At 39.7% G+C, this 23,416-nt stretch overlaps 1 protein-coding gene across 1 annotated transcript; it reads left to right on the top strand.

Moving 5' to 3' along the window:
• The first annotated feature begins 1,289 nt into the window (after positions 1–1,289).
• Positions 1,290–22,858, top strand: LOC117960874 (protein FAM13A-like). The gene is made up of 21 exons (XM_034899145.1): positions 1,290–1,543; positions 2,160–2,361; positions 2,535–2,744; positions 3,311–3,491; positions 6,485–6,659; positions 7,256–7,377; positions 11,702–11,926; positions 12,043–12,157; positions 12,546–12,643; positions 13,906–13,960; positions 14,909–15,031; positions 16,390–16,591; positions 17,475–17,724; positions 17,954–18,086; positions 18,379–18,460; positions 19,877–20,112; positions 20,219–20,302; positions 20,459–20,566; positions 21,182–21,396; positions 21,713–21,814; positions 22,237–22,858. The coding sequence occupies exons 1-21, from the start codon at positions 1,514–1,516 to the stop codon at positions 22,361–22,363; spliced, it is 3,075 nt and encodes a 1,024-aa protein (XP_034755036.1). The 5' UTR covers positions 1,290–1,513; the 3' UTR covers positions 22,364–22,858.
• Positions 22,859–23,416: the final 558 nt, after the last annotated feature.

The following is a 23,416-nucleotide window of genomic DNA, read 5'->3' as shown; positions in this document are numbered from 1 at the left end:
GGATTTATTTGTGTGCATTGTTTGATAAACTTTTGTATTAGCACTAGTTTGTAAAATCCAATGTGCTAGTGACTTTTGTATGCACAAAGTTGGCCATCGAGCTGTAAAACTGTTTTTGTTGAAGCTGGAAGTTAGTTATTGTGATCATTATTGCAAAGAATACATTGCAATATGCTTTTAGAATCACTTCAATTTTGTTGAATACACCACTACAAATGCATTTTTGATAGTTCCCGTTCCAGGCGTGAAGGGTAAATCTGGGACAATTGCTTTTGCTTTTTGTGTTTGTATAAGGTATTTACAAGGTGCAGATTAGATACAATTAGTATTTACCTAGAAGAAACAGTATCTTTGTCTGTCACATTTTAGGCATTCTTATTTTGTAAGCCAGTATTACAATATTTATGTCTGTTATCGTTTTATTATATCATTGTATTTAAAAGAAAAGTGCCAATAAATATCTAGATCAATGATAATTGTCAACGGTTGTGACATATTTATTATAATGGAGTTTAAACTAAAATTTGAATCCCAAGTAAATGGTAAATATAGCCTTGTGGCTATATTTGTGAGCAGTAAACAGTCACACACTATTGGCAAAGCTCCCATGAGAACACAACATACATTTCAGCCTGAGCCTATTCTTTCCCACTTAAGCTCCTCTAAAAGTAAAACTATTAAAATAGGGGAATCAGATTGCATATAGCTAAAGTCAGTTGAGCTACACTTTTGCATCTTGAGCCAGTCCATTCTCTTCTCTCTCTCTCTTTAAAATAAAAGATGTATTATACATTGTGAACAGAAAGACATTCAGCAGATTATGGACATTTTTATTTTACAATTAAAGTTACTAGTGTGCAAAAAATACATATCAATCAAATGGTATAAAAGTAAATTAAATATAAAAGCGGTATTTAAACACAACAAAAATATGAATGACATAAATAAGTCAATATAACTTACTTTTAACTTGTAGTTTTAACTAACTTACTAATGTATTTATGTACAAAATTGAACCAGAAAATGTTTATGATTTGTAGAACACTTACAATCTTGCCAAATTTACATTGATTAGTCATACAACTTAAAGGGTTATTACTGCATTCTAAATTATGAGCATATATTTAGGCATGCCAGTCTTGTTCTAAACAAGTGTCTCTATGAGTCTCACCAAAACACAGATGGAGAGAGGCTGTTCCCAACGAGTATGCTTCTCCTTCTCATGGCAACAGGTCCCCATGGTTACACGTGTGTCACGTGACAGGCAACATAAACAATTTTCAAGGGAACGTTAAACTAGCTAGCCATAGCTAGAGAACCCCACTCAATTTTAACAACAATGCATTTCCCTTAATGTAAGCCTAACGTTGAAATGTGAGGAAGATGGTTGGAATTATTCGTCGTGCGTCGAACTTTCCGATAGTTTCTGAGAGTAGAGCATCACATCGAGGAGGGAAAAATACATCGGTTAAAATTAAAAAATGGAGAGTTGCGGCGGTCCGGTGAGCTGAAAATGGGAGCAAGCGCTTCAGTGTCGCTCTGTGTAAGTTTAGCTGCGGATAGCGGAAGTTATCTTATACATTCTTCAGTTTTTTTGAATTGGGTTATCTAGCTAGGTAATCGATTAACGCTAAACCTTGTGTAGAGCAGTACAGTTGTAAATATGATCTAGTTTAGCTAGCTAACGCTAGGTATGAGGGGCAGAACACTAACGTATAATGTTATATAACGTTGTTAACGTTAACATAACTATGTTGCCTCTGACGTTGCTAGTTAAATGAAACGTTAACATGTTAGCTACAGTTATTCCTGGACGTGTCGTTTTATCAAGGACATATGCCTCTGTGTCCTGAGCGTATCATTTTTTTCCTAAACAGCCGGTTAAAGTTTTCACATCGTAAAATAGATCATGTAATATTAAATGTTCTGTTCTTAAATAGCGCTTTTCTAGTCTCAACAACTACTCAAAGCGCTTTTACATTTATTTTATATATTCACCATTCACACACTGTGGCCGAGGCTGCCTTAAGGTGCCACCTGGTTATCAGATAAACACTCACACAAATGATGCGCATCGGGAGCAACTCAGGAGATTTTAGATTGATTTTAGTTAGTTAGCTAATGCTAAGTCATCTGTTGCATGTCCTCATTCCATGCAGAGTGACCCCTCTTCATTGAGAATCCTGAGACCCGGTGCTAAGGTCAGCCCAGAGCCCATTACTCCCACCCTGGTTGCAGAGCCTGAACTGGCCGTCAGTAGTGTATTTGGTGTTGCCTTTGAAACACTAAGAGAGGACGGGCAGATGGTCTGTGGAATACCCCTTGTGTTAAGAGACATGGTGGAGTACCTGGATAGGAACGGTAACTGAGGCACATCCATGCTGCTCTTGTTCTGTGAATCCTCTGCTTTCCTGCTCTTTCATTCACTTTCATTCACTTTATCCCTCCCTCCATCTTTATCTTCCTATCTCAGATTAAATCAATACTCAAACATCACCTGTATGTGTACTGACTGGATCTACTTCTAATTACAGGGATGCACCACAGAGGTCTTTTCCGCCTGTGTGGGTCGGTGGTGCGGACCAGGCAGCTGAGGAAGCGGTTTGACCATGGAGAGAGGGTGGACCTTGAGCATGAGGGAGATGTTCCCACTGTTACCTCGCTCCTCAAACTCTTCCTTCGGGAGCTGCCCACTCCAGTAGTTCCCGAACCCCATTGCAAACAGCTGGTTCTGAGCCTCACAGGTACTACTAGAAAAGCATGCTTGACTGGCATTGTTGGTATCAAATTTCATCAACTTTTACAGAGTTCAATTGTAGGCATGAATAAATGAATGTAATTAATCCTAAGTGATGATTGAGATGGATTACTTTTGTACATGAGCACATACTTCATAAATGAGTGAAACCAGTACAAGAACATCTGGGATGGGAGTTATTTATATACCAAATTTATTGGCAGTATCTGTAGTTCTTAGTATGTTTCCGTCTCTCCATCACTTTGTCTTCTACAATGGGGAGAAAATATTTCCTTAGAAGTAGCAATATAAACCAACAAGGTTTAAAAGGTGTACATTGTCCTGTACATTCTTGAGTATAAATTAATCTCAGTCATCTTCTGTGTTCAATGCCTACTCCTCTAAGTAAAGTAGCACTAGACACAGCTAGGGCCTTATCTATTTCTTAATTTAAAATGTAACCAAGTATTTATTTTCTCAATAAAATGCATCTATTACTTAATATTGACAAATGCCCATCTCAAATTATTAGAGTCCAGAGGGACGCTTTTTCATGTTTTGCTTATTTTGTAGGTTATGGAGATGAGGCAGAGATGAACCAGTCTCTGAGAAAAAACCTATGCCACCTCCCTGATGACAACCTCAGTATTTTGTCTTACCTCGTCCACTTCCTGTCCAGAGTGGCTGCTCACAGCCAATCAAATCACATGCCTTTAGAAAATCTGGCAACCATCTTTGGGCCTTGCATATTTCAGTAAGTTGCTGTTGTGTATGGGTACATACATTAAGCTTGAGCAAACAGTTTTGTGACACTCACACTTAGTTTTCAAGAGAGCTACAGCTCAATATCTCCAAAGGGATGATCAAGAACAATCTAGAGTTCAACAAATGAGAGAACAAATCTTCCCTTCACAATTACTCATCATGACCTATCTTCAAGCTTGTCTGTCAGATCCAGATGTAAAAAAACTACAACTTTGTTTGTGATGAGAGCAACTTACTAGGTTTCTGGTCCAATTCACCTGCTTTAGTTGTTGTTAGTCTACTCCACAACTGCACCACTTAGTAGATAGATAGATAGATAGATAGGTAGCAACACAACCATAACACAAAAAACACACATATACGACACATACCTAAGAATAAAAATAAAATTAAAGAGTAGAATTCACTCACAGAAATGCTATGACCATGATAAGGTGAGATACTATTGTAGACTGTGTAATGATGATAGTAAAAAAGTGAACAGTTCAGGGATTGGAACCGTGCAGTAGGTCATGCTAAAATATTGACTATGACTATAAAATATAAACATAATAACCTATAAACTGATTGACTGAATAAGAATAAGAACATTACGTAACAGGTAATAAGTTATAAGATGTATATGTTATGACAATAGTCCAGTTTTTGTGTATGAGCCAAAGCCATTAAAAAAGTTGTACAGACAAGTGATATGATGGGGGGGTAGACAAGCGAGACAGGCTCGGGAGAGAGACAGGGGGAGAGAGACAAGCTCATGCTGAAAAGTCAATTTCTTCCCTCCCCCCTTGTTGTGTTGAAGAGCTGGATGGCCCTGGGAAAAAAAGGACCTCCTCAACCTGTCTGTTGAGCATGACAGTGACAGAAGTCTGCCACTGAACATGCTCCTCTGTTTGACAAGTGTACTGTGTAGTTGGTGGCGGTCATTGTCCATGATTGCCAGCATCCTACTCATGCTCCGTTAGTTTGCAGTTGCAATGAGCGACTCCAGCTCAATGCCAACAACAGAGCCAGCTTTCTTCCACCAGGTTCCTGTACGCATACTCCTGTTCATCCCTGATACAACCCACAATTGCAGCGTCGTCCAAAAACTTCTGCATGTGGCATGACTCAGAGTTGTAGCTGAAGTCCAAGTGTACAGGATGAACAGGAAAGGTGAACGCACAGACCCCTGAGGCGCTCCGGTGCTGCAGAACACAGTCTCAGACAAACAGTCCTTCACCCTGACAAACTGTGCTCTCTCTGTAAGTCTGTTATCTAGGATACCAGGTGAGCGTCAACCCCCATCTGCACAAGCTTTTCTCCCAGTCTGACAGGCTGAATGGTGTTAAATGCGCTAGAGAAATCAAAGAACATCATTCTCTCAGCACTTTTCCCCTTGTCCAGATGAGATTGCGCTCCGTGCAGTAGGTATATGATGGCATCCTCCACGCCCACCTTCTCCTGGTATGCAAACTGGAGCCGGTCCTGTGAGTGGCTAACTTTGGGTCTGAGGATGTGAAGTAGCAGACTCTTCATCGTCTTTATCATGTGTGACGTTAGACTCACTGGGATGTGGTTTTCTCGGATCTGGGATGAGACACGATGTCTTCCACAGTGCTGGTACCTTCCCCTGTCGGAGGCTCAGGCTCCCCCAGTTCAACAGCACAGGCTTTGAGCAGTCTGTGTGGGCCGGCTGCTTTCCCAGAGGGGAGTCTGCTCAGCTCTCCTCTGATCTGATGCGCCGTGATGATGGGAGGAAGGGGGGGGTCTATTGGGGGGGGCACACTGTGGACAGAATGGAGTAGGTGGGAGGGGCGATGGGGGGGTTGGGCAGGCCATCGCAGCAGGAGCAAGGTAGTCAAACCTATTGTAGAACTGATTGAGCTGGTTTGCCCTCACCACACCCCCCTCCACTATACTACTCTTCTTCTTGCAGCAAGTTGGGCTGGAGTTGGATTTGTCCCTTCAAGGAAATGGGTTTGGTTTGTGGTTGATAACGCACAGCATGGCACACAAGAAGACAGACTGATATAAACAGAGACCGATATCAACAGGATTTTGTCGGTAGCCCTTCCGTTTGCAGATTGCAGCCATCACTGTAAACAATTTCTAGGGGGACACACTTGGAATTGGTCTTGATCTCCCAGTCTCATCTACGCCAGCCCTGTTTTCTCTGAAACGTAACTGCAGATCAGTGGAATGTGTTGTTAGTCATGTCGTAAAGTTCAGCATGCGAGGGGAAAATGTCAGATGATGGGTGCAGGGTTGGCAGCAGAGGCTTGGAAAAAAGTTGGGGGTGGGTCAAGATTTTAATACTATTGATATCAGTCTATCAATCTTTGACAGGCATTGTAGCACATGTTCTTGCCATGCAGTATGTGTGACAGTTTCTTTGGCCCCTGCCCAATACCTTGCGCATATTTGTCATCCAGCCCTCTTAACAGCTTGTTGCCCTCATAGGACTCTGTTATGTAATCCATGTATGCAGGCTTCTCATGTCCTGTCAGTCCAATTGACCTGCCCACCATGTAAACAAACATATATTAAGACTTACCTTTTAACATTCTTTTCCCTGGGTTTATGCTATGTTAACTTTTACCTCAGATAAAGTCCTAAAAAACCTGAATGGATGTCAACAACAGATGGCATATTGTAAACAAATAGTCATTCCAGGTAAACATGTGAAGACTATTCTGGTCGAAGGAGGCACATACCTCTGTATTGTGAATGTTATGACCAGAAGCGGCAATTAGAAGTTGCCAATGTCACAGTGAAAGCTTTTACATCCGGGCTGTTTATTTTAGTCAGTGGGAAATTTATTTTTCTGAGTGTGAGATTTTGATCTACCTCATTCAGTCTGACCAGTTCATCTAAGTTCACTGCTGTAAATGCCTCCTTCCACTAGATGGAACCCTTTTGTTTGTTACAGCGCTAACCAGAGGGCCATTTTGAACACACGCTACATAGTATGTGTGACATTCTATTTCTTTTTCTTCTTTGCAGTGTTCCTGTAGGACCCATGATGCTGGAGGAGCAGAGTGTGTGTAACACACTTTTGCTCCATCTTCTGAGGCATCAGAAGGTTCTCTTTCCAATCCCAGCCGAGGACACAGTGTCCACATCGATCACCTCCTCCTCACCTTGTCCTCCTACTCTCTCTGCTCTTTCACACTTTGAGGTGAACCACGTTATTTTTCCCATGACAGAAATTCACCAATTGAATTTAATGGTCTACACTTAATACATCTGTATCACAGTAAGTGATATAATCACAGCACTTACCAACAAACAGAACTCATTTTTATAATTTTATAATTTATACTCTTTATTGACACCCAATGGAGAAATTACAATTAGTATTTTATCTGCAGGGCCACTGTTGAGTCAGCAACGTCAGACCTGTATCAAACACGGATTATACTGCTTGCCACTGTAGCAAGGGAGCTTATCCATTTATCTAGTTGCAGGTCGTGTTAAATGACGATATATACATCTGGGAAGTACAGACAAAAATGTGTCAGTAAATTCATACTCTTAATAGATATATAGTCATAGGCTGAATTGCTCATAGTGGCTTTCTGTCATTCGTGTGAAAACTAAATTAAATTGCATTCTTTGTGGTATTAAAAGGTTTTTAAAAAGTATTAAATATGACCCTTGTATAAACCCTTTATATAGTAAATGCATGTATATAATGCAAAAAAAATGCTTTGTTTTGGTTAAGTTTTGTTATCTTTCTAAAGTGGTGTGTGATATATGTCTTGTCCTTGGTAGGTCCAATCCAGCAGCTGTCACTCAGAGCAGAGTAGTATGGAGAAGTTGGGGGGAGAGACCACTATAGTCTCAGCTACCAGTGCTTTTCACCAAACAATTTGGATGCAGTGTCAACTCAACAGGTACTATCATCACCTTAGCATCAGTAGCTTTGTAACTGCAATAGATAGATAGATAGATAGATAGATAGATAGATAGATAGATAGATAATATCCATGCAACTGTTATTTTCTGTCTGAACCACAGTTAAACTATTAGTGAACATTCATGTGGTATTATTATACAAAAGTCTTTCCTTTTATAAATCTGTCCTGGGTGAATAATTTGGGCCTGACCTTTTCACCTGTGGCATTTTTCTCTGTATTCAGCATCTTTAGTCAGTTGTCAAGTTGAAAGTTGTGTCATTGGTGATAAGGCTGAGACGTCATACACAGGGAATTAAGGCCAACCCCTGGAGGTCTTTTGCAATCTGTTCATGAAAGTAAAAAAAAAAAAAAAAAAAACTCCCTACAAAAACCATGACATCCAGTATCTGTAGTCAACAGACAAAAGTGCTGTTGCTTGTATTTTGATTTTTTTTGCATTTGGCGATAGGCTTTATCTTAATTTGTGTTTGTGTGTAGATGGGAGTTCTGCTTGAAGTTAATGGGGATGACACTTTGTTGATGTAATTTTAGGCAGACGTGTGGTTCTGTTTACAATGCGATGAAACAGATGTGTCCTCAGTGGAATTCAAGTTCATGATGATGTTTTTTAAAAACAAGCATGAATTATTACTAATAAAATTATAGTAAATGACTGCCAACATTTGATATTTAGGTCACAGAAATGTTTAACCCTTATGTTGTCCTCTGGTCAAATTGACCTGTTTTTCCATGTCAGTGTTCTTTTTCACTACTCAATTGTAATGACCCAAAATAACGTGATTGATTCCACACAACGCTCTTTGGCAAGTATAAATTTCTACTTTCATTAATTTTGGGGTGTCTTATTCAATTTTTCTTTTTCAAGTTTTTGAAATAGTATTGAGTAAAAGTTGACATATTCCATTCTATGATTGTCCATCAACATACATTCCTTTAATTTAGTACAAACAATTCCTAATTCCTGCTTTTCTAACTCAAACATTAGGTATAATTTCCTATAAATGAGGTTTATTGACCATAAATTCCAAAAATAACTGTAAAACTAAAGTTAATAAGTTAGTGTTACCTAGTGTTGAACATGTAAAAGTGTTAGAAAAAGGGACCACTGTAAGAAAAAGTTAAACACATCAAAAAAAGTGTTGATTTTCAATTCTGACGTGTGCGTGCGTGTGGTCAGTCCCAGTCAGCCTTTTAGAGGTTAGTGGCACATCAGCACATCAGTAGCAGAGACTTCTGTAAATTTTCCACTACTCCTCTCTCTTATAAAAACATTCCTTACCCACACTTATTTATGTCACATCCCCATCACTAAACTGAACCATTTAGGCTGACACAGGGCAGACACAGAAACAACTTGTTTCCCACTATTTCTTTTGTGCATTGAAATGCTCAAACAGTGTGTGTGTGTGTGTGTTTGTGTGGGTCTTTCTTTGCTATTTATTTCTTCTCTTCTCAAATATGTGTTTTGGTCTGTTAGTTTTGCCCTCAATCTTTTTAATAAAACCAAATACTGAGGTAATATGAAATACCCCTGTGTTTGTGTGCATCATCCGAGGTCATGGACACTCCCGTAGATGTTCTTAGCTTTAAAGGAGAATTTCAGTCGATTACAACACGTAGCTCTGTTGTTTTGTAAATTTGGAGGGCTGTCAGTAGAGAGAGAAACGATCGGTGCTGCCTACACCGTGTTATCCTCCTGCTAGAGTTAGCACCCAGCAGGGTTAAACAGGGAAAGTTTTATATGTGTTTTTAGTCTCGTAACATGTTCAGAATGTCATTAAAAGTGCCTACCCGTGTGAAGTGATTCCTTCCGAGTGAACACAATGAATCTGACTGCTCTAGATGTGAAAGAAATGCATGAGAGTTCAGCTAATTCAGCTCTGTTTAGTTCCTGTGTTGATACTGCAAACTACAACACAATCATTAAATTGATAGCCTACATATTTTAGTTTTATCTCTTTTCTGTGTAGTTTGTAGACGGTCACTACACACTTTAACTGCAGTCTCAACACCAGAACTAAACACAGCTGAATTAGCACAATTTTCATGCATTTCTTCACATATACTGCAGTCAGATTCACTGTGTTTACCTGGGAGTAATAACTGCACATGGGTAGGCACTTGTAATGACGAACAACAGAGCTACATGTTGGAATTGACTGGAATTCTCCTTTTGAAATTAGTCAAACCTGCTGAGTGTCAAGCTTTGAGTAGAAAATATACCATGCCAGTTTTTAGTGTTCTCACTGCTTCTAAGTGTTTGGTTTTTTAAGTACTAATAGGGCAAGAAAATCTTTTGTATTTATTTATTCACTGTCCTGACAAGACAAGCAGCAGCTTAGGATCCAGAAGAAGTAACCACATTTCTCTTGGTTCCCTTGTTAAAACGGTTAATCTCAGGTGAAATATGGCATTAATAAAAGAAAAAAATGGGGCCTTTTATCCAGTTTACCTTTCATTTTCTTCTGCTCATGTCAGACTGGGATTTGTCACTGGAAAGTTGCTCTTTCTCCAAAAAGGCCTGGCATTTGCATGCTGTTCCGTCCCGTCATGTCTGGACCTCTATGCTTCCCACTAACGTCACAGTATTGATTTGAGTCTAATTATATCTACAAAAGGTTTGTTACAAAACAAGTCTGTTTTCTATCTCTTACCAATTACACAATATTTATTTCTAAGAAAAAAGACACAGGGTTTTCAGGAATCTATTTACTTCAATAATATTTTTCAATAAATGTCTCTTTCATGTAAGAAATTTCATTTATTCCTAAAATCATCCGTTTTCATGTCAAGTCTGGATATGTAGGTCAGAAAATGTCATTTAGTGGTGTTTGTTGGTCGATACACTTGTCAATATATATTTTTTTAAGATTATTTTTTGGGGTCATTTTAGGCCTCTATTTCCACAGGAGAGATAAAGACATGAAATGGGAGAGAGAAGGTGAAAGACATACAGCAAAGGGCTGCAGGGCAGAGTCAAACCCGCGGCCACTGCATCAAGGAGCAAACCTTTATATATGTGCGGCCACTCTACCAACTGATCTAACGCAACGTGCGTGCATAGTTTTGTGCTTGGGTGTGTGTGTGTGTGTGTGCGTGCCGGTAATTGAAGGGGGTGAGTGAGCTGTCTGCCTCAGGGTGTCACTCGTGTTGTTGACCATGAAAATCATGATCGTTTGTTCACTTTTTTTGTAATGTCTTTGGCTTGTCCGTCCTTTCAAAGAGGCAAGCTGTTCACTGTCATATGTGAATGCTAGACTGCTGTAAGTTTAGACATTTTGGCAAAGGATGTTTTCTTGATCATCTACTTCAACATCAGTGACAGCAATCATGGGTCTACAGTCTTCCACAAGTGAGTGATATAGTGCAAGGCGGTCTTAGACCGGACAAAGAAGATATTTGTAGTTGCTTTAGAGTAGTCAATGATGTATGAAACTATTCTTAGCATGCTGTTAGCTACACAAAAGACACCTGTGGTTTGAGAAGCAGAGGCTTATGTGTGCATCTTGCATATCAACATTGTTCACATTACACTTGCTGTTGTCTGCAGTTTTTGTCTGTCTTATTTTTTTTTTTACCTCATCTGATCAAGCTCTGTAAGATAGTGATGGCTTGAGGAAGGGAAGCAGGACAATGATTCATTTTTTGCTGCTGCTGTACTCACCCATCTGCTGTAGATTAAAGCTCTGGAGTCATACACCGCTTTCAGTTTGTACATGTCCAATGGTCTGTTTTTGGGTCACGTTGCAAATCTGTTGTCCTTCATTAGAGCTTCATGAGTTGTGTCATAGTACAGCATTCGATTAAGCACTGCTGATTCATGATCTGCTGAATTTTCCCTGGCAATGAAGTTTTTTCAGCGTTTTATTGTTGGACATTCCGGACTTAACTTATGTTAGCCTTGAGAGATATATACAAAAAAACAAAAACATTTTGGGTTGCCAGGTCGTGAAAATCTCTATGTCTGCCAGTTAACCTCCTCCAGTGAGAGATTTGCTCTAAAATACTGTCACTCTCTTTTGTTCTTTAGGAAGTACAATGGACTGTTTATCCAATTACCTTCTGAATAAAGGGCAGAGCCCAAACTTTTATATTTAATTTATTAATGTGGTATTACTAAACTGTAAAGCATTAGTGAGGTATTTATTGAAAAAGCCATGAAAGGATTAGTAAGTGGTATTTCCTTTTCTACTCTACTCCTCCTGTGTGTGCACCCCTCGGTCTAGCTCACTCTCTCTCTCTCTCTCTCTCTCTCTCTCTCTCTCTCTCTCTCTCTCTCTCTCCCTCTGTCTCTTCATAGTCATGACACACTGGCACAGGGTTGTGAAACCAACTGTGACGTCAGTGCTGACATTCAGAAGCTGATTCCAGACCAGGAGGCTCAGGAGCAGAGCAGTGACCATATAGAGTCAGGCTGTGTGCTCTCTGGCCCCACTGACCCAGGGCCAGAGCAACACCAGCACCAGAGCAGACCATCCCAAAACCTCCACGAAGAGTCACCAGAGTTGGAATGTGCAACACAAGGGTGAGAAGACACAAAATATTTTGCCCTTTTTTACTTCCTCCTTAAACCTCAAACTTACAAAAAACAATTCTTTAGTACAAATCCTCTACATTTTGCATGTGTTTCTTTATCAACAGGGCGTTTTCACAGGATAAGATACCACCATTCCCCTCCATCTCAAAGGAGAAAGAAGAGGAAAAGGTAGAGAATCGAAGGACACCTCACTCACCCATCAGAGTCAACTGTTCAGCGGTGGGGTTTGTTGTTTTTGTCTGATTTAGTTTTAGCCCTCATATTCTTTGTTTTATTGTTTGTTTTTTCTTTCAAAGGTTTCTCTCCTTGTTTTTAGCCTATTACTGGTAATCTGTGTTATTAGCTCAACATCTCTAGCTGTGCTTATCGTTCAGTGACAACTGTCTCTATGATCTTTTACATTTATTGCTAGCTCTATAAAAATGTAGTTAATTAAAAACAGTACATCCACCTGCTGCTCCCTGCCTGTGCTGCAAAATACACTCTGTTAGGTTGTTAATAGAAGTAACAAAGCACTTAATTGTGCTTTTATTGTTTAAAGTTGAAAAATGTTTTGCTCAACGGGGTGAGTGGAAGGTTATATATTATGGACTGAATTTATTTTCAGGCTTCAAAAGATGCAGGGCAGAAATCATCTGCTTTGGACTGCTGCATAGCGAATGAATCACAGAGCAACACCAAAACACAGACACAGCACACAGAGAGGTGAGAGAAACTACACAAGCTGACGTTTTGTGGCCGTTGTGCTATCCTCCTTTGTTTCTTCTTTGTACTGTTTTTTTTTGCAGCAACCAGTTATTCATTGGTCGTGACAGATAAAATTCAAGTGGAACAAAAATGCCACACTTTCTTAAATCAGCTATTTGATAGATTTAAACACAATCTCAAGTCAAAGAGAAGAACTGTTAACAAAAGGGGCTGTGTTAGAAATTTTGAAGCAGGTAAAATATGTCAGAATTAATTAGATCTGATACTTACGGACGCTTCATGGTTCAGCTCATCTCTCATCCCTGCAGTCATTTGAGAAGTAGGTTATCAGAGCAGTATGCTGCTCAAAGTCACGTTTTTGAAATGATTCCAGTCCAAAAAACATTGACTTGCCACGGGCGCCTGACCAACTAGCTAGATTAGGTTGACCCGTGTCTCACATTGCCAGACCTATCTCCACAGCGCTGTGGAGTAAGGTCTGGCTACACCACAGATACCTTCTGGGATAGGAGGAAAAAACGCTGTGGGTTGTTTGCACTTTCTTCAAACCAATCAAAATGTTTGCAAATATTCTCGGTAAGAGACTTGTGTTGATGGAACATTTGCATCCTGCAAAAGAAAACCGCACATTAACTTTAAAATGAAGTTCGCTATTCATACAATACAGTATACGTGAGGTATTAAAATTAGCTGGCTACATGGTTAAACGTAGTTTGCTCTTACCAGTCTTCGTGTGTACTTTTGTCATAGCAATCACCACCTATCGTTCCCAAAATGTCCCAGTTAGATAGTAAATGCCGTAAACAATTTCTTTGTAAATCTGTACAATCATTCCACTGAAAGAATCAGGAAAATCCCGCACCAGATGTCAGGCAATTACCCTGGAAATGTACCTCCGTTGATCCAGACTTGGTCGATCCCAGCATGGTGGTATGCTGACTTTTTCTTTGCGCTGCCTCTACAGAGCCACCTGACAAATCTTCTTAGTTATGCCTCATTAGTGTCAGACATGAATAGGCCATAACCTAAATGGCACTGCCAGATGACCGTCTGGCTTCAAAGCTACAGAGGGCTTGGCAGCCCTGCCTTTTAGCAGATTTGATACAGCTGATTATGAATACAGACAGAACACAGTGTGTATTAAAGTCACATGGATTGGGAACCCTAGGCAGAAATGGTGTTGTCAAACTGTTTAAGGTTTTCTTTTAAACTAGTATTTAATGCAATTTTAATGTATTTGCCTGATATTTGTTTTTCAGCATGCTGTGCTGCGCAGAGTACAAGAAAGAGGCCAAAACCACAGTATCTGAGAAGGTAAACAGGTCTTTGTGAAGCAAATGGCTGCCATCTCCAAATCATTTCCACTGGCTCTCATTTAAATGTATTCATTCTGTGATAGACAGGTCTGAGAGTTTGTAGTCTTAAGCCACCTACCATAGGCTGTAAAAATAATGGACATATCAGCAGTGATGTCACCCATTGGTTTGTGGATGGGGATGATGCATAGACTGTATGAGTGAAGCCAAAAACTCTTGATTTCTCACCGGTGGCTGGCTGCAGTATAAGTCATAAATCCTGCCTCCTCAATGTTAGCAGATGGGACACGGGCCAAAATAATAATAATTTAAGTATGTTAAGTACCTTTATTCCCAAAGATGTTTTCTGTAATTTTAGGTGGTTCTTATCACACTAATGTTTGGTCAAGTGTTAATTTTTCTGACCGTAAATTAGATTTTTATTAGTTTTTTGATGCAATAAAAGGGGTGTGAAACATCATTATTGACAGCTGTGATTAACTTGGTTAAGAAAAAAGGTAAGATGTTGTGATGCTAGTCATACAACAATGGATAGATGCATACAACAGGGTTACCAGATTAACCATTGACTATATAAAAAAAGTGATTAACACATTACCAAAAAAAGATTTTGTTTAGCAGTAACTAACAAAATACACTCAGGATGCTCTATTGAGCTTTGATTGTCACACAGCTGTGTGATGATAAGAATTAATTAGGGTAATCCTAGACCAAGGATTTACTTTCAAAAGGAATTAAACTTCACTTTTGTTAAAGAAACTGTTAATGAAAAAATAACTGTGTCTGTTGAAAAAGTTGATTTAAAAGGGCAGGATATGTCTCTGTGTCATTGTAACCTATATTTTTGCATGGGGGAGTGTGAGTGTACAACCATGCTGGTGTGTATGTCAGTAAGTGGGCTTTGGGAATAAGACTTCATTGGTGCGTATGCTGTCTGTTCCTTCAGGGGAGAGGAGGAGGAGGAGGAGGAGGAGGAGGAGGAGGAGGAGGAGGAGGAGGAGGAGGAGGAGGAGGATGTAGTGGTTCTCCTGACAGACACGATTGCAGAGGCAGGAATAATGGCCATGACGTAAGTTCTCCTTTCCCACAGTCTTTTTAGATGCACAAATTAACACTTTCTTAGGATGAGGGTATCTATGACAACAGGACCGCTGATACCTTGTGTGTGTGTGTGTGTGGGTGTGCGTGTGCGTGTGCGTGTGTGTGTGTGTACACAAATGCGTTCGTACAAAGGTACATGTGAAGCTAGGTGTGAGCTTGCTTGCCTGTGGGTGTTTTGCTTCAGTAATGACAGCCTCACTCCTTCTCCTCTATCCATCCTTCCACCTCCTCTGAGTGACGCACAAAGCAGTTTTTTTTTATTTTTTATGAATGAACAGCCAAGGAGGGTGAGAAAGGAGAAGCCGAGCCCTTATCTGCTGCTGTTGATGATGATGCTGAGAATGATGTCACAGCCCCATACGGAATCTGCATTATAATTCCAATCTTCCTGCTGAGCTTAGAATATTTTCGGTGCAACTCGGTAACAAATTTCATTTTTCACCATGCGTCAGAACTCATGCATATACACATACACACACAATCTCACAGAGGCAACCGTGACTCCCAGCAGCTTCATCAAATAGATTCCTTAGCTCGGTCTGAAAACGTTGCCGTGGAAACGCCTCGTCATATACAGTACCTCTCTCCTTCCTTGTGCACACACCACATCCACCGACATGAGCGGTATTCCCGCCGCCCACCTTCTTCCATGCACGTTGAATAATCGATGCAGTTTAGCAGCAGAAGTGCTGGGAATGCCGTCAGATGGAAAATGTGGATTTAGGTGTTCTCTTTGGGGGCAAGATATACTCTCGCACACTCACACACCCAGAAACATGCGGTAATCTTGGAATTGCAGCGATACTGCTAATGGTTTGGTGCTGATGATGCACGATAGGAATCTTACTTACTGACTGACAAAACTCAGTGGGATTCACTCAGCGGCGAGCTACGGCAGCAAAATATGCATCACCTCACGTGCGCTGCTTATAATGACCATTTCTATCTGCTTTTATAATGGACTGGGAGCCTTGGACAATCAAAGATTTGCTTTTGTTTTTTGAGAAGTTTGTTCCTCGGGCATTAGTCACCCACAAGAGCAGCCTGCTCACAGAACTATATTCACTGTATTCTGACTCATGCCTTTCTCAGGAGGACAAGACAACCACTCACCGCATTGTGCAATATTCTGCTCAACCACGCTTCAGCGTCAGCATATGTATTTTCATAAGAGAGAGTAAAATGGTTTTACAGGACTTTTCAAGATTCCTGAGCAGCATGTGAAACGTTGAAGACTCCTTCCGCGCAAACTACGACATATCTTCCTGACTTCTTCTGTTGCTGCTCGTCTGCATCCCTGAAGCCATGTTCTGCTTCTGTTTCCAGAGCCCCTCCCTCAAGCTACAAGCCCTGGAAGGTGACTCGGAACCCCTGCCTGCACCGGTAGACCCCCGAGCTCAGCATAACCTACCTGACCAGCAACAGCCTTTTTGCACTGAAGAGCAGAGCCTTTATTTGACCCACAAGCTGCTTCTCCACTTGCCATCGTTGCCACCAGCTCAGGATCAGGTTGACACATCACAGTCTGGTAAGACATGGCAATGAAGTGCTGATATTCTGATTTCTGAACTTCTATTCATCTATTTAGGGTTGTAAAAGCCCATTATCATAAATATATTTAGACAAATTATGTCAAAAGTAGCTCGCAGTACAGTACCTTTGGCTTACTGGGAATCAAACCCATAACCCTGTCAGTGCAAGAGCCACACTTCATATATACTGTGTTAGTGGCATTATTTATAATATTTAATTCATTATCTGCTTTCATTCAGAGCATTTTCCTAGCTGCTGTAATTCCTTTGGTTCTTGAAATTTAAGCAAAGGCCAATAAATCTTGAGCAAGCTATAAGCTTCATCATTTTCCAGCGCTGGGTGTGTCTTTTCTTGATAAGTTGAGGAACAACGCACCACGGTACAATGCTGTTACTGTTGCATCACTTCACAGCCACCTGTAACATGATGAGTTGTTACATTATATTCAATAATGTGTAATATATTTTATATATATTTGTATACATTTTATATTGCTGTCCTTTAAAAACATAGCGAGAAAGTGTTTTTTAACCATAGCTAAAAAATAATTTAAAAAAATAGTTCGATGTGTACTGAATTTGTCACAGACCAAATAACTTTTTCCTAGGAAAGATATTACATGAGTAGCTTGAATAGGAAAGAGCTATTTGTCTTTCTTTAGTTCTTCTCTCTTTGTCTGCCTCTATTTCTCTCCCTTTTTGTTTTATTCCTACTTCCTCCCGCTACCCCTTTTCTCCCTCTCTAACATCTCTCATTTTGTGACCTCCTTTATTTGGGAAATAAAAATTATATTTGAATGTCATTCAAAGAGTCAAATGAGAATTAGTCCAAATTATTTGAGATTTAAGTTGATATTTTGTCCATCCTCTCTCTTACAGTACACACCCCATCTCCTCATTTACCGGAGTCCAGTCCTGTCCTCTCCACTGCCATTCTTTTTGAGGGGATTTCAGAAAATGAGACCCTGCCGAGCTCACCAGGTCCTAAAACCAGCCCACTCCTCTCTTGTTTTACGACGAGTGATTGCCCGGTTCCCTCACCGCGCTGCCCCAACCTCAGTCACAGCCTGCGTTACAACCTAGACCCTGATACAGCCCCTTCTCCACCGTGCTCACAGCACATACGCATGTAAGACAACTTGTTCCTCACTTACTATATTTAGGAATTGTGGCTCACAGATGTGATGGTCTCAAATGTTATGTTCTTACTGTATGTCTGGGCCTCAAATGAAAAGTGGTTTGAAAATATTACAGAACTAATGCCGTACAGATGCAGACTGGAGGATTTCTAAGTGGCTACAATGTTGCATTTGCCAGTTCTTTTCATCATAGAACAATATGCATGTTTCCTTGTCCAGGGCTCGCAGCACTGGACATACAGTGCCAGCCGAGGGCTCTGTGTCCATCTCCGTGCTCAACAGACACATTCACAGCCTTAGGAAGAGGATCAGGCATTTTGAGGAGCGTTTTGAACAGGAGAAGCTTTATAAGGTGAGGGAGGAATTTAAAGCTGCTTGGTTAGCTGGAATCTTCTGTCGTGACTGGATTGGAAGTTATTGCCTCAGAGAGTACTGCTCAGTGTTGCCTTTTTTCATAGCCAATAACAAACTCTCACAGAGCCAGCGGAAAGATTATTCTTTTTCTTTTTTATGTATGTGCATGCCTGGTGGGGTGTGAATTTGTTATACTTAAGTTCTAAAATGATGAAAAGTTCCAGTTACTCAATGCCAGAGACCCTGTGACCCTTTATGTCACTGGTGTGAGTTTGTTGTTGTTTTTTCAGCCGGCACACAACGACAAGACGGCCCATCCAGAGGTGGCCAGACTGATGATGGAGCTTATTAAGAGTCGCAAGCAGCTTAAAGGTCAGTTACATAACCCTAAACATACACTCAAACACTTGAATTAATGATTGCAGTGGTGAAAGATGTGTTCAGATTTTATAAAAGTACAGATACAACATTAAAAAATACTGGTATGTAAAATACCTGGATTTAAAAATCTTACTTAAAGCCAGGGATGGTAATGTTTTTTTAAAATAACTGAAGCATTATAAATGTACTTAAAAATATGAATATGGGGCTTATATTGGGTTTATTCCTTGATGCAGCGGGTTTGACTCCGACCTGCGGCCCTTTGCTGCGTGTCGTTCTCCCTCTCTCTTCTTTCATGTCTTCACCTGTTCCGTCAAAAATAAAGGCCAAAAAAAATAAAATAAAAAAAAAAGTATGAATTTGAAAAGTAGAGATGGTCCGATACCATTTTTTGCTTCCCAATTCCGATACTTGAACTTGCGTATCGGCCAATAACCGGGTACTGATCCGCTACCAGTGTGTCATGAATGTTATTATGTTTCAACAACTGTATACCACTATCCCCTGTATGGATGTGACATAATGTTATGTGATTTGTTTGTCTGGCTCGGGTTAAACTCTTTGTAAAACATGAACACACACAAACAATAAATGCCACAGAACTTTCTTTTAATATGCAGCTTGACAGTCAGTCATAACAGAAAAAGAACATAAATAAACTACTTTAACGTCGATTTTCTTTAGGACTTTATTACGTAGTATCAGATTGGTGCATAAACTCCAGTACTTCACGATACGGTATCGGAACATCTCTAATGAAAAGTAAAAGACTTAAACTCATACTGCAGAAACTGGGCTGGCCCTGTGGCTGACATATACTATATGACATGAATGCTAATTAATAATAATTGCATCAATGCATAAATACCATTTCACCGTTGTGTCTGGACAAGGTGGAGATAGTTTTAACTACTTTATATACATCTAGTTTGATTGAGTGGTTCCCAGCTCATATTTGCTTTTTAATGAAATATTGGAGTGCTTTACCTCTTTGGGCCTCACACTGTTATAAACCAATAAACCATTTGAGAGTTTTAGAGGGGAAATCAATCTTTGGTGGAGCTGCTAACAACTCAGACATCTAACATTTGACACGGGACAAACTAGACGCTGCTTTATTTTATAAGGGGCCAAGGCCAGATATGTTGGGAACCATATTGCATTGTATTTTTTAACCTTCTCATGTGGTTTTGATTTAAAATCTTAATCTGAAAGGTAAGTACCGCTGTCAAATATATGTAGTTGAGTGGAAGTATAAAGTAGAACAAAGTGTTTAAAAAAAGAATTGAATAAAGTGTTTGAAAAAAACTGCATTTATTTTCAGTACTTGAACAAATTGACTTCCTTGCTTGCAACATCACATTGTCCCTGTTTTCCGTTTTTTTCTGAACTGCTGTCATCTTTTAGAGCTGAAGCTGAGACAATCAGAAGAACGGGGTCTGAAAAGGCAGGTAGACTTCAACCGATCAGCTGAAACATGCAGCACCGACATAGGCCAGAGGGAGGCAGCACTAACAGCGACTGAGCTGCAGCAACAGAACAATAGCAGTAACACCAAGCCAAATGTGGAGGAAACTGTCAACATTATAACCAACAGACTGAAGGAAAGAAGACGAGAGCTGAGCCTGCCTGATAACGTCGTGGTTGGTATTGCAGAAATGCTTTAACACTACACTAGAAAAACATTACAGAAATTTGTTGACTGGACTGATTACCCGTAAACAGTTTTCACTGTGCTTGTATGTGCAGGAGATGTCCCATTTCCAGATGATTTTGGAGAAGACCAGCCTGCAGAAGTGTTTGCTCTACTTTGAGAGTCTGCACGGACGACCAGTAAGTCTAGCCTGAATGACTCCCTTATATTTAAGTTAGGTGTCTTATTTTTTACTTGAAGGCTCCACTTTAGTAATTTAGTTATCTTCTTCTTCTTGTTCTTTCTATTTGTGTCTCTCTACTAAAAAGCCAAGTGGTTTCTGTTTGGATCTTCAGAGTACCAGGCAGGAGCGGAGTCTGATGAAACCTTTTTATGATCGCTACCGTCTTCTCAAGCAGCTGCTGTTTTCTTCTTCTGCTGTTTCAACAGTCATAACAACCATTGTGAGTAAACATCTGATACTACATTTTAAATAAAATAATGATGGGATCTCTAGAACTATTTCACTCATGTTCATCATAGACTGTAAAATAAGGTGTGGATAGAACTGACCATGGTAGACAGAAGAGTGTCACTCTCTTGCCCTCTAGTGGCCAGATGTGAGAGCTTCACCAAAAGATTGTGAGACCTCTAAGTTCATTAAGCCAGATGAATGACAGCAAGAAGTCTTGCTGTTCTTTGACTAGGTGGCTAATCAATTGAAATATGTACCATACCATACTGTGACTAGTTCCCAAAAGGCTGAATAGGTTTTACATGCATCTTTAGAAATACTTTTTACCAGTACGTAGTTGTACATTTTTATTATTTTATTATTATTACAACGTATTGTTTGTACATTCTCCACTTGGTATTTTTATCTTCAGTTTTGGAATATTAGTTCTTGTATTCTAACCTATGTATGATCCTATATGTGATTTTGCTGCTGTAGCACTGTAAGTTCACATTTTGGGATCAATTTGGTACCTACCTATCTATCTTCTTTCCTTCCTTCCATCCTTCAGAATTAGTTAAAACTACAACAGATTGGTGATCCCTGTGTGTGTCTATGTGTGTAGGTAGAAGAAGAGGGCTCTGATGACGAGCATCCCAAACAGCAAAGCCCCATGCTGCAGCCACTCCGACTGATATCTCCCAGGTGTGTGTCTTTAGATGAGTCGCTGCATCTGTCTTCCCTAGAAATTTCTGAAACGCCTCTTGTGTCCCCACTGGAGGAGGTGAATTGTTTCCAGCCACAGATCATCACCTTGGCAACACTACATGAAGCTTCCAGGTACTTTGTGTGTGTGTGTGTGTGTGTGTGTGTGTGTGTGTGTGTGTGTGTGTGTGTGTGTGTGTGTGTGTGTGTGTGTGTGTGTGTGTGTGTGTGTGTGTGTGTGTGTGTGTGTGTGTGTGTGTGTGTGTGTGTGGGTGGGTGGGTGGTTGGGTGTGGGTGTGGCATCAACAGCTCTATGGCTAAAGGACATTTTAACTGGACATTTTTTTCAAAAAATGCCTCTTTTTTTGCTTTGAATTATTTGTTGTCTCAAGTTCACACATTTACAGACAATTTGAAAGATCTAAGACATGTTTTTGTTCTTTCTTGACAGACCAGAGTTACTGGATCACCTCAGAACGGCACGATTAGAGAAGCGGAGGCTTCACCAGACGCTTCGAGAGTTTGAGGACCATTTCTACACACAGACCGGCAGGTAGAAGATACACACACACAAACACAGACGACACAACACATCCAAACATCTTGGCTTTTGCATTTTATTTTGTCTTTTAATAAACTTGGAACATTTGGTTTTCAACATTACCTTGTGAAAAACAAAGAAAAAACATCCACAAAAGAAATTCCATAATGGTACGACAGTGTAATGCACAGTTTTTATAACGTTACTGCAGCACAGAGACAAAGAGATAGACGTTTGCTCTGAACTGTTCCCATCCTTTGTACTGTACATGTTAGTCCTCCAAAGTAAATACAGCAACTTTTTGATTACAATACACACTGTACAAAGCTATCTGAATAAGGCAACATAGGGACTATCAACCTAGTTATGGAAGCTGCTGCAGGTTTGCCTTATGTTTTTATCTTTTTTCCTTCCATTTATTGTTATGTTAACAGGCCTTGTCAGAAGGAGGATCGTGGACCAATGGCAGAGGAGTACTGCCAGTATAAGAACCTCAAAGCAAAGCTCCGTCTACTTGAGGCCCTGCTTAGTAAACAACAGGACTCAACCAAGACCATTTGAGTTAACTCACAGTGGGACTTTTTTCTAACGTATGACTCGATTAGTTCTGAAAAATCAAGTTGTGAAGCCGTTGGGTCTGGTCTTGATTCATGCCATGCTCATTATGTTGATGCACTTTATATAAAAGAAACTAATGGAAATTGGTGACAATTTGACTGAAATGCTGCACAACTGCAGTTATTTAGTCCTAAAAACACATCCTTTGTCATTTATGACGCATCTCATTACAAACCTGATGTAGCACGCGTATTTTATGTAGCACTAATTTATGTCAAGGATGATAAGCAGTAACAACTTGATGTTAGTTACATATAAGTTATTTTAAGATACGTTAATTAACTGTACGTATATTATGGCACAATCCTTTTTTCTTTGCCAAATACAATTTTTGGACAGCGTTGTCTATAGTTAACGTTGCAACTGCTTTTTTTTTTTTTTTAAAGTGATATCTTGGCAAAAAAAGGTATAAGCTTAAATGCAATCAATGAAACCATCCTTTCATGTTTGTGCATGTCGGTTTTTGTGTCCTACATTGTGCTATGATATGCATTAAGAAGAATGCCATAGTTGATCTAAAATGTGTATCAGTTTACATGTTCACCTTGGAAAATATGTGAACGTGGGTGAACTTTGGCGTTGTAGTGCAAGTTCAATTGCTGTCAAGTTAGTGTTTATTCCACAATTTTGTCTGCATGAAGTTAATTCCCCTAAAAGCAGTTGTTGACAATGATCAGAGATTTTGACATTGTGCACTTCTGGTTTATATATTTATATATACTGTTGACATATATTAATATATATATATATATATATATACACACACACACACACACACACTGCATATATTAAGTATTTGGATATGTGTGTGTGTGTACACACATATATGTGTGTATATATAAATGTATATACACATGTACTGTATATATGTGTGTATATGTATACATATATATATATATATATATATATACACACACACACATATATGTATGTGTATATATACATGCATATATATTTATACAAATGTATATATATTTATACACATTTATATGTGTG

The sequence above is a fragment of the Etheostoma cragini genome, chromosome 17, assembly GCF_013103735.1.
Source record: "Etheostoma cragini isolate CJK2018 chromosome 17, CSU_Ecrag_1.0, whole genome shotgun sequence".
Classification (NCBI taxonomy): Eukaryota; Metazoa; Chordata; class Actinopteri; order Perciformes; family Percidae; genus Etheostoma; species Etheostoma cragini.
The sequence above is the reverse complement of the archived record's forward strand: the minus strand, read 5'-3'. Positions and strand labels throughout refer to the sequence as shown.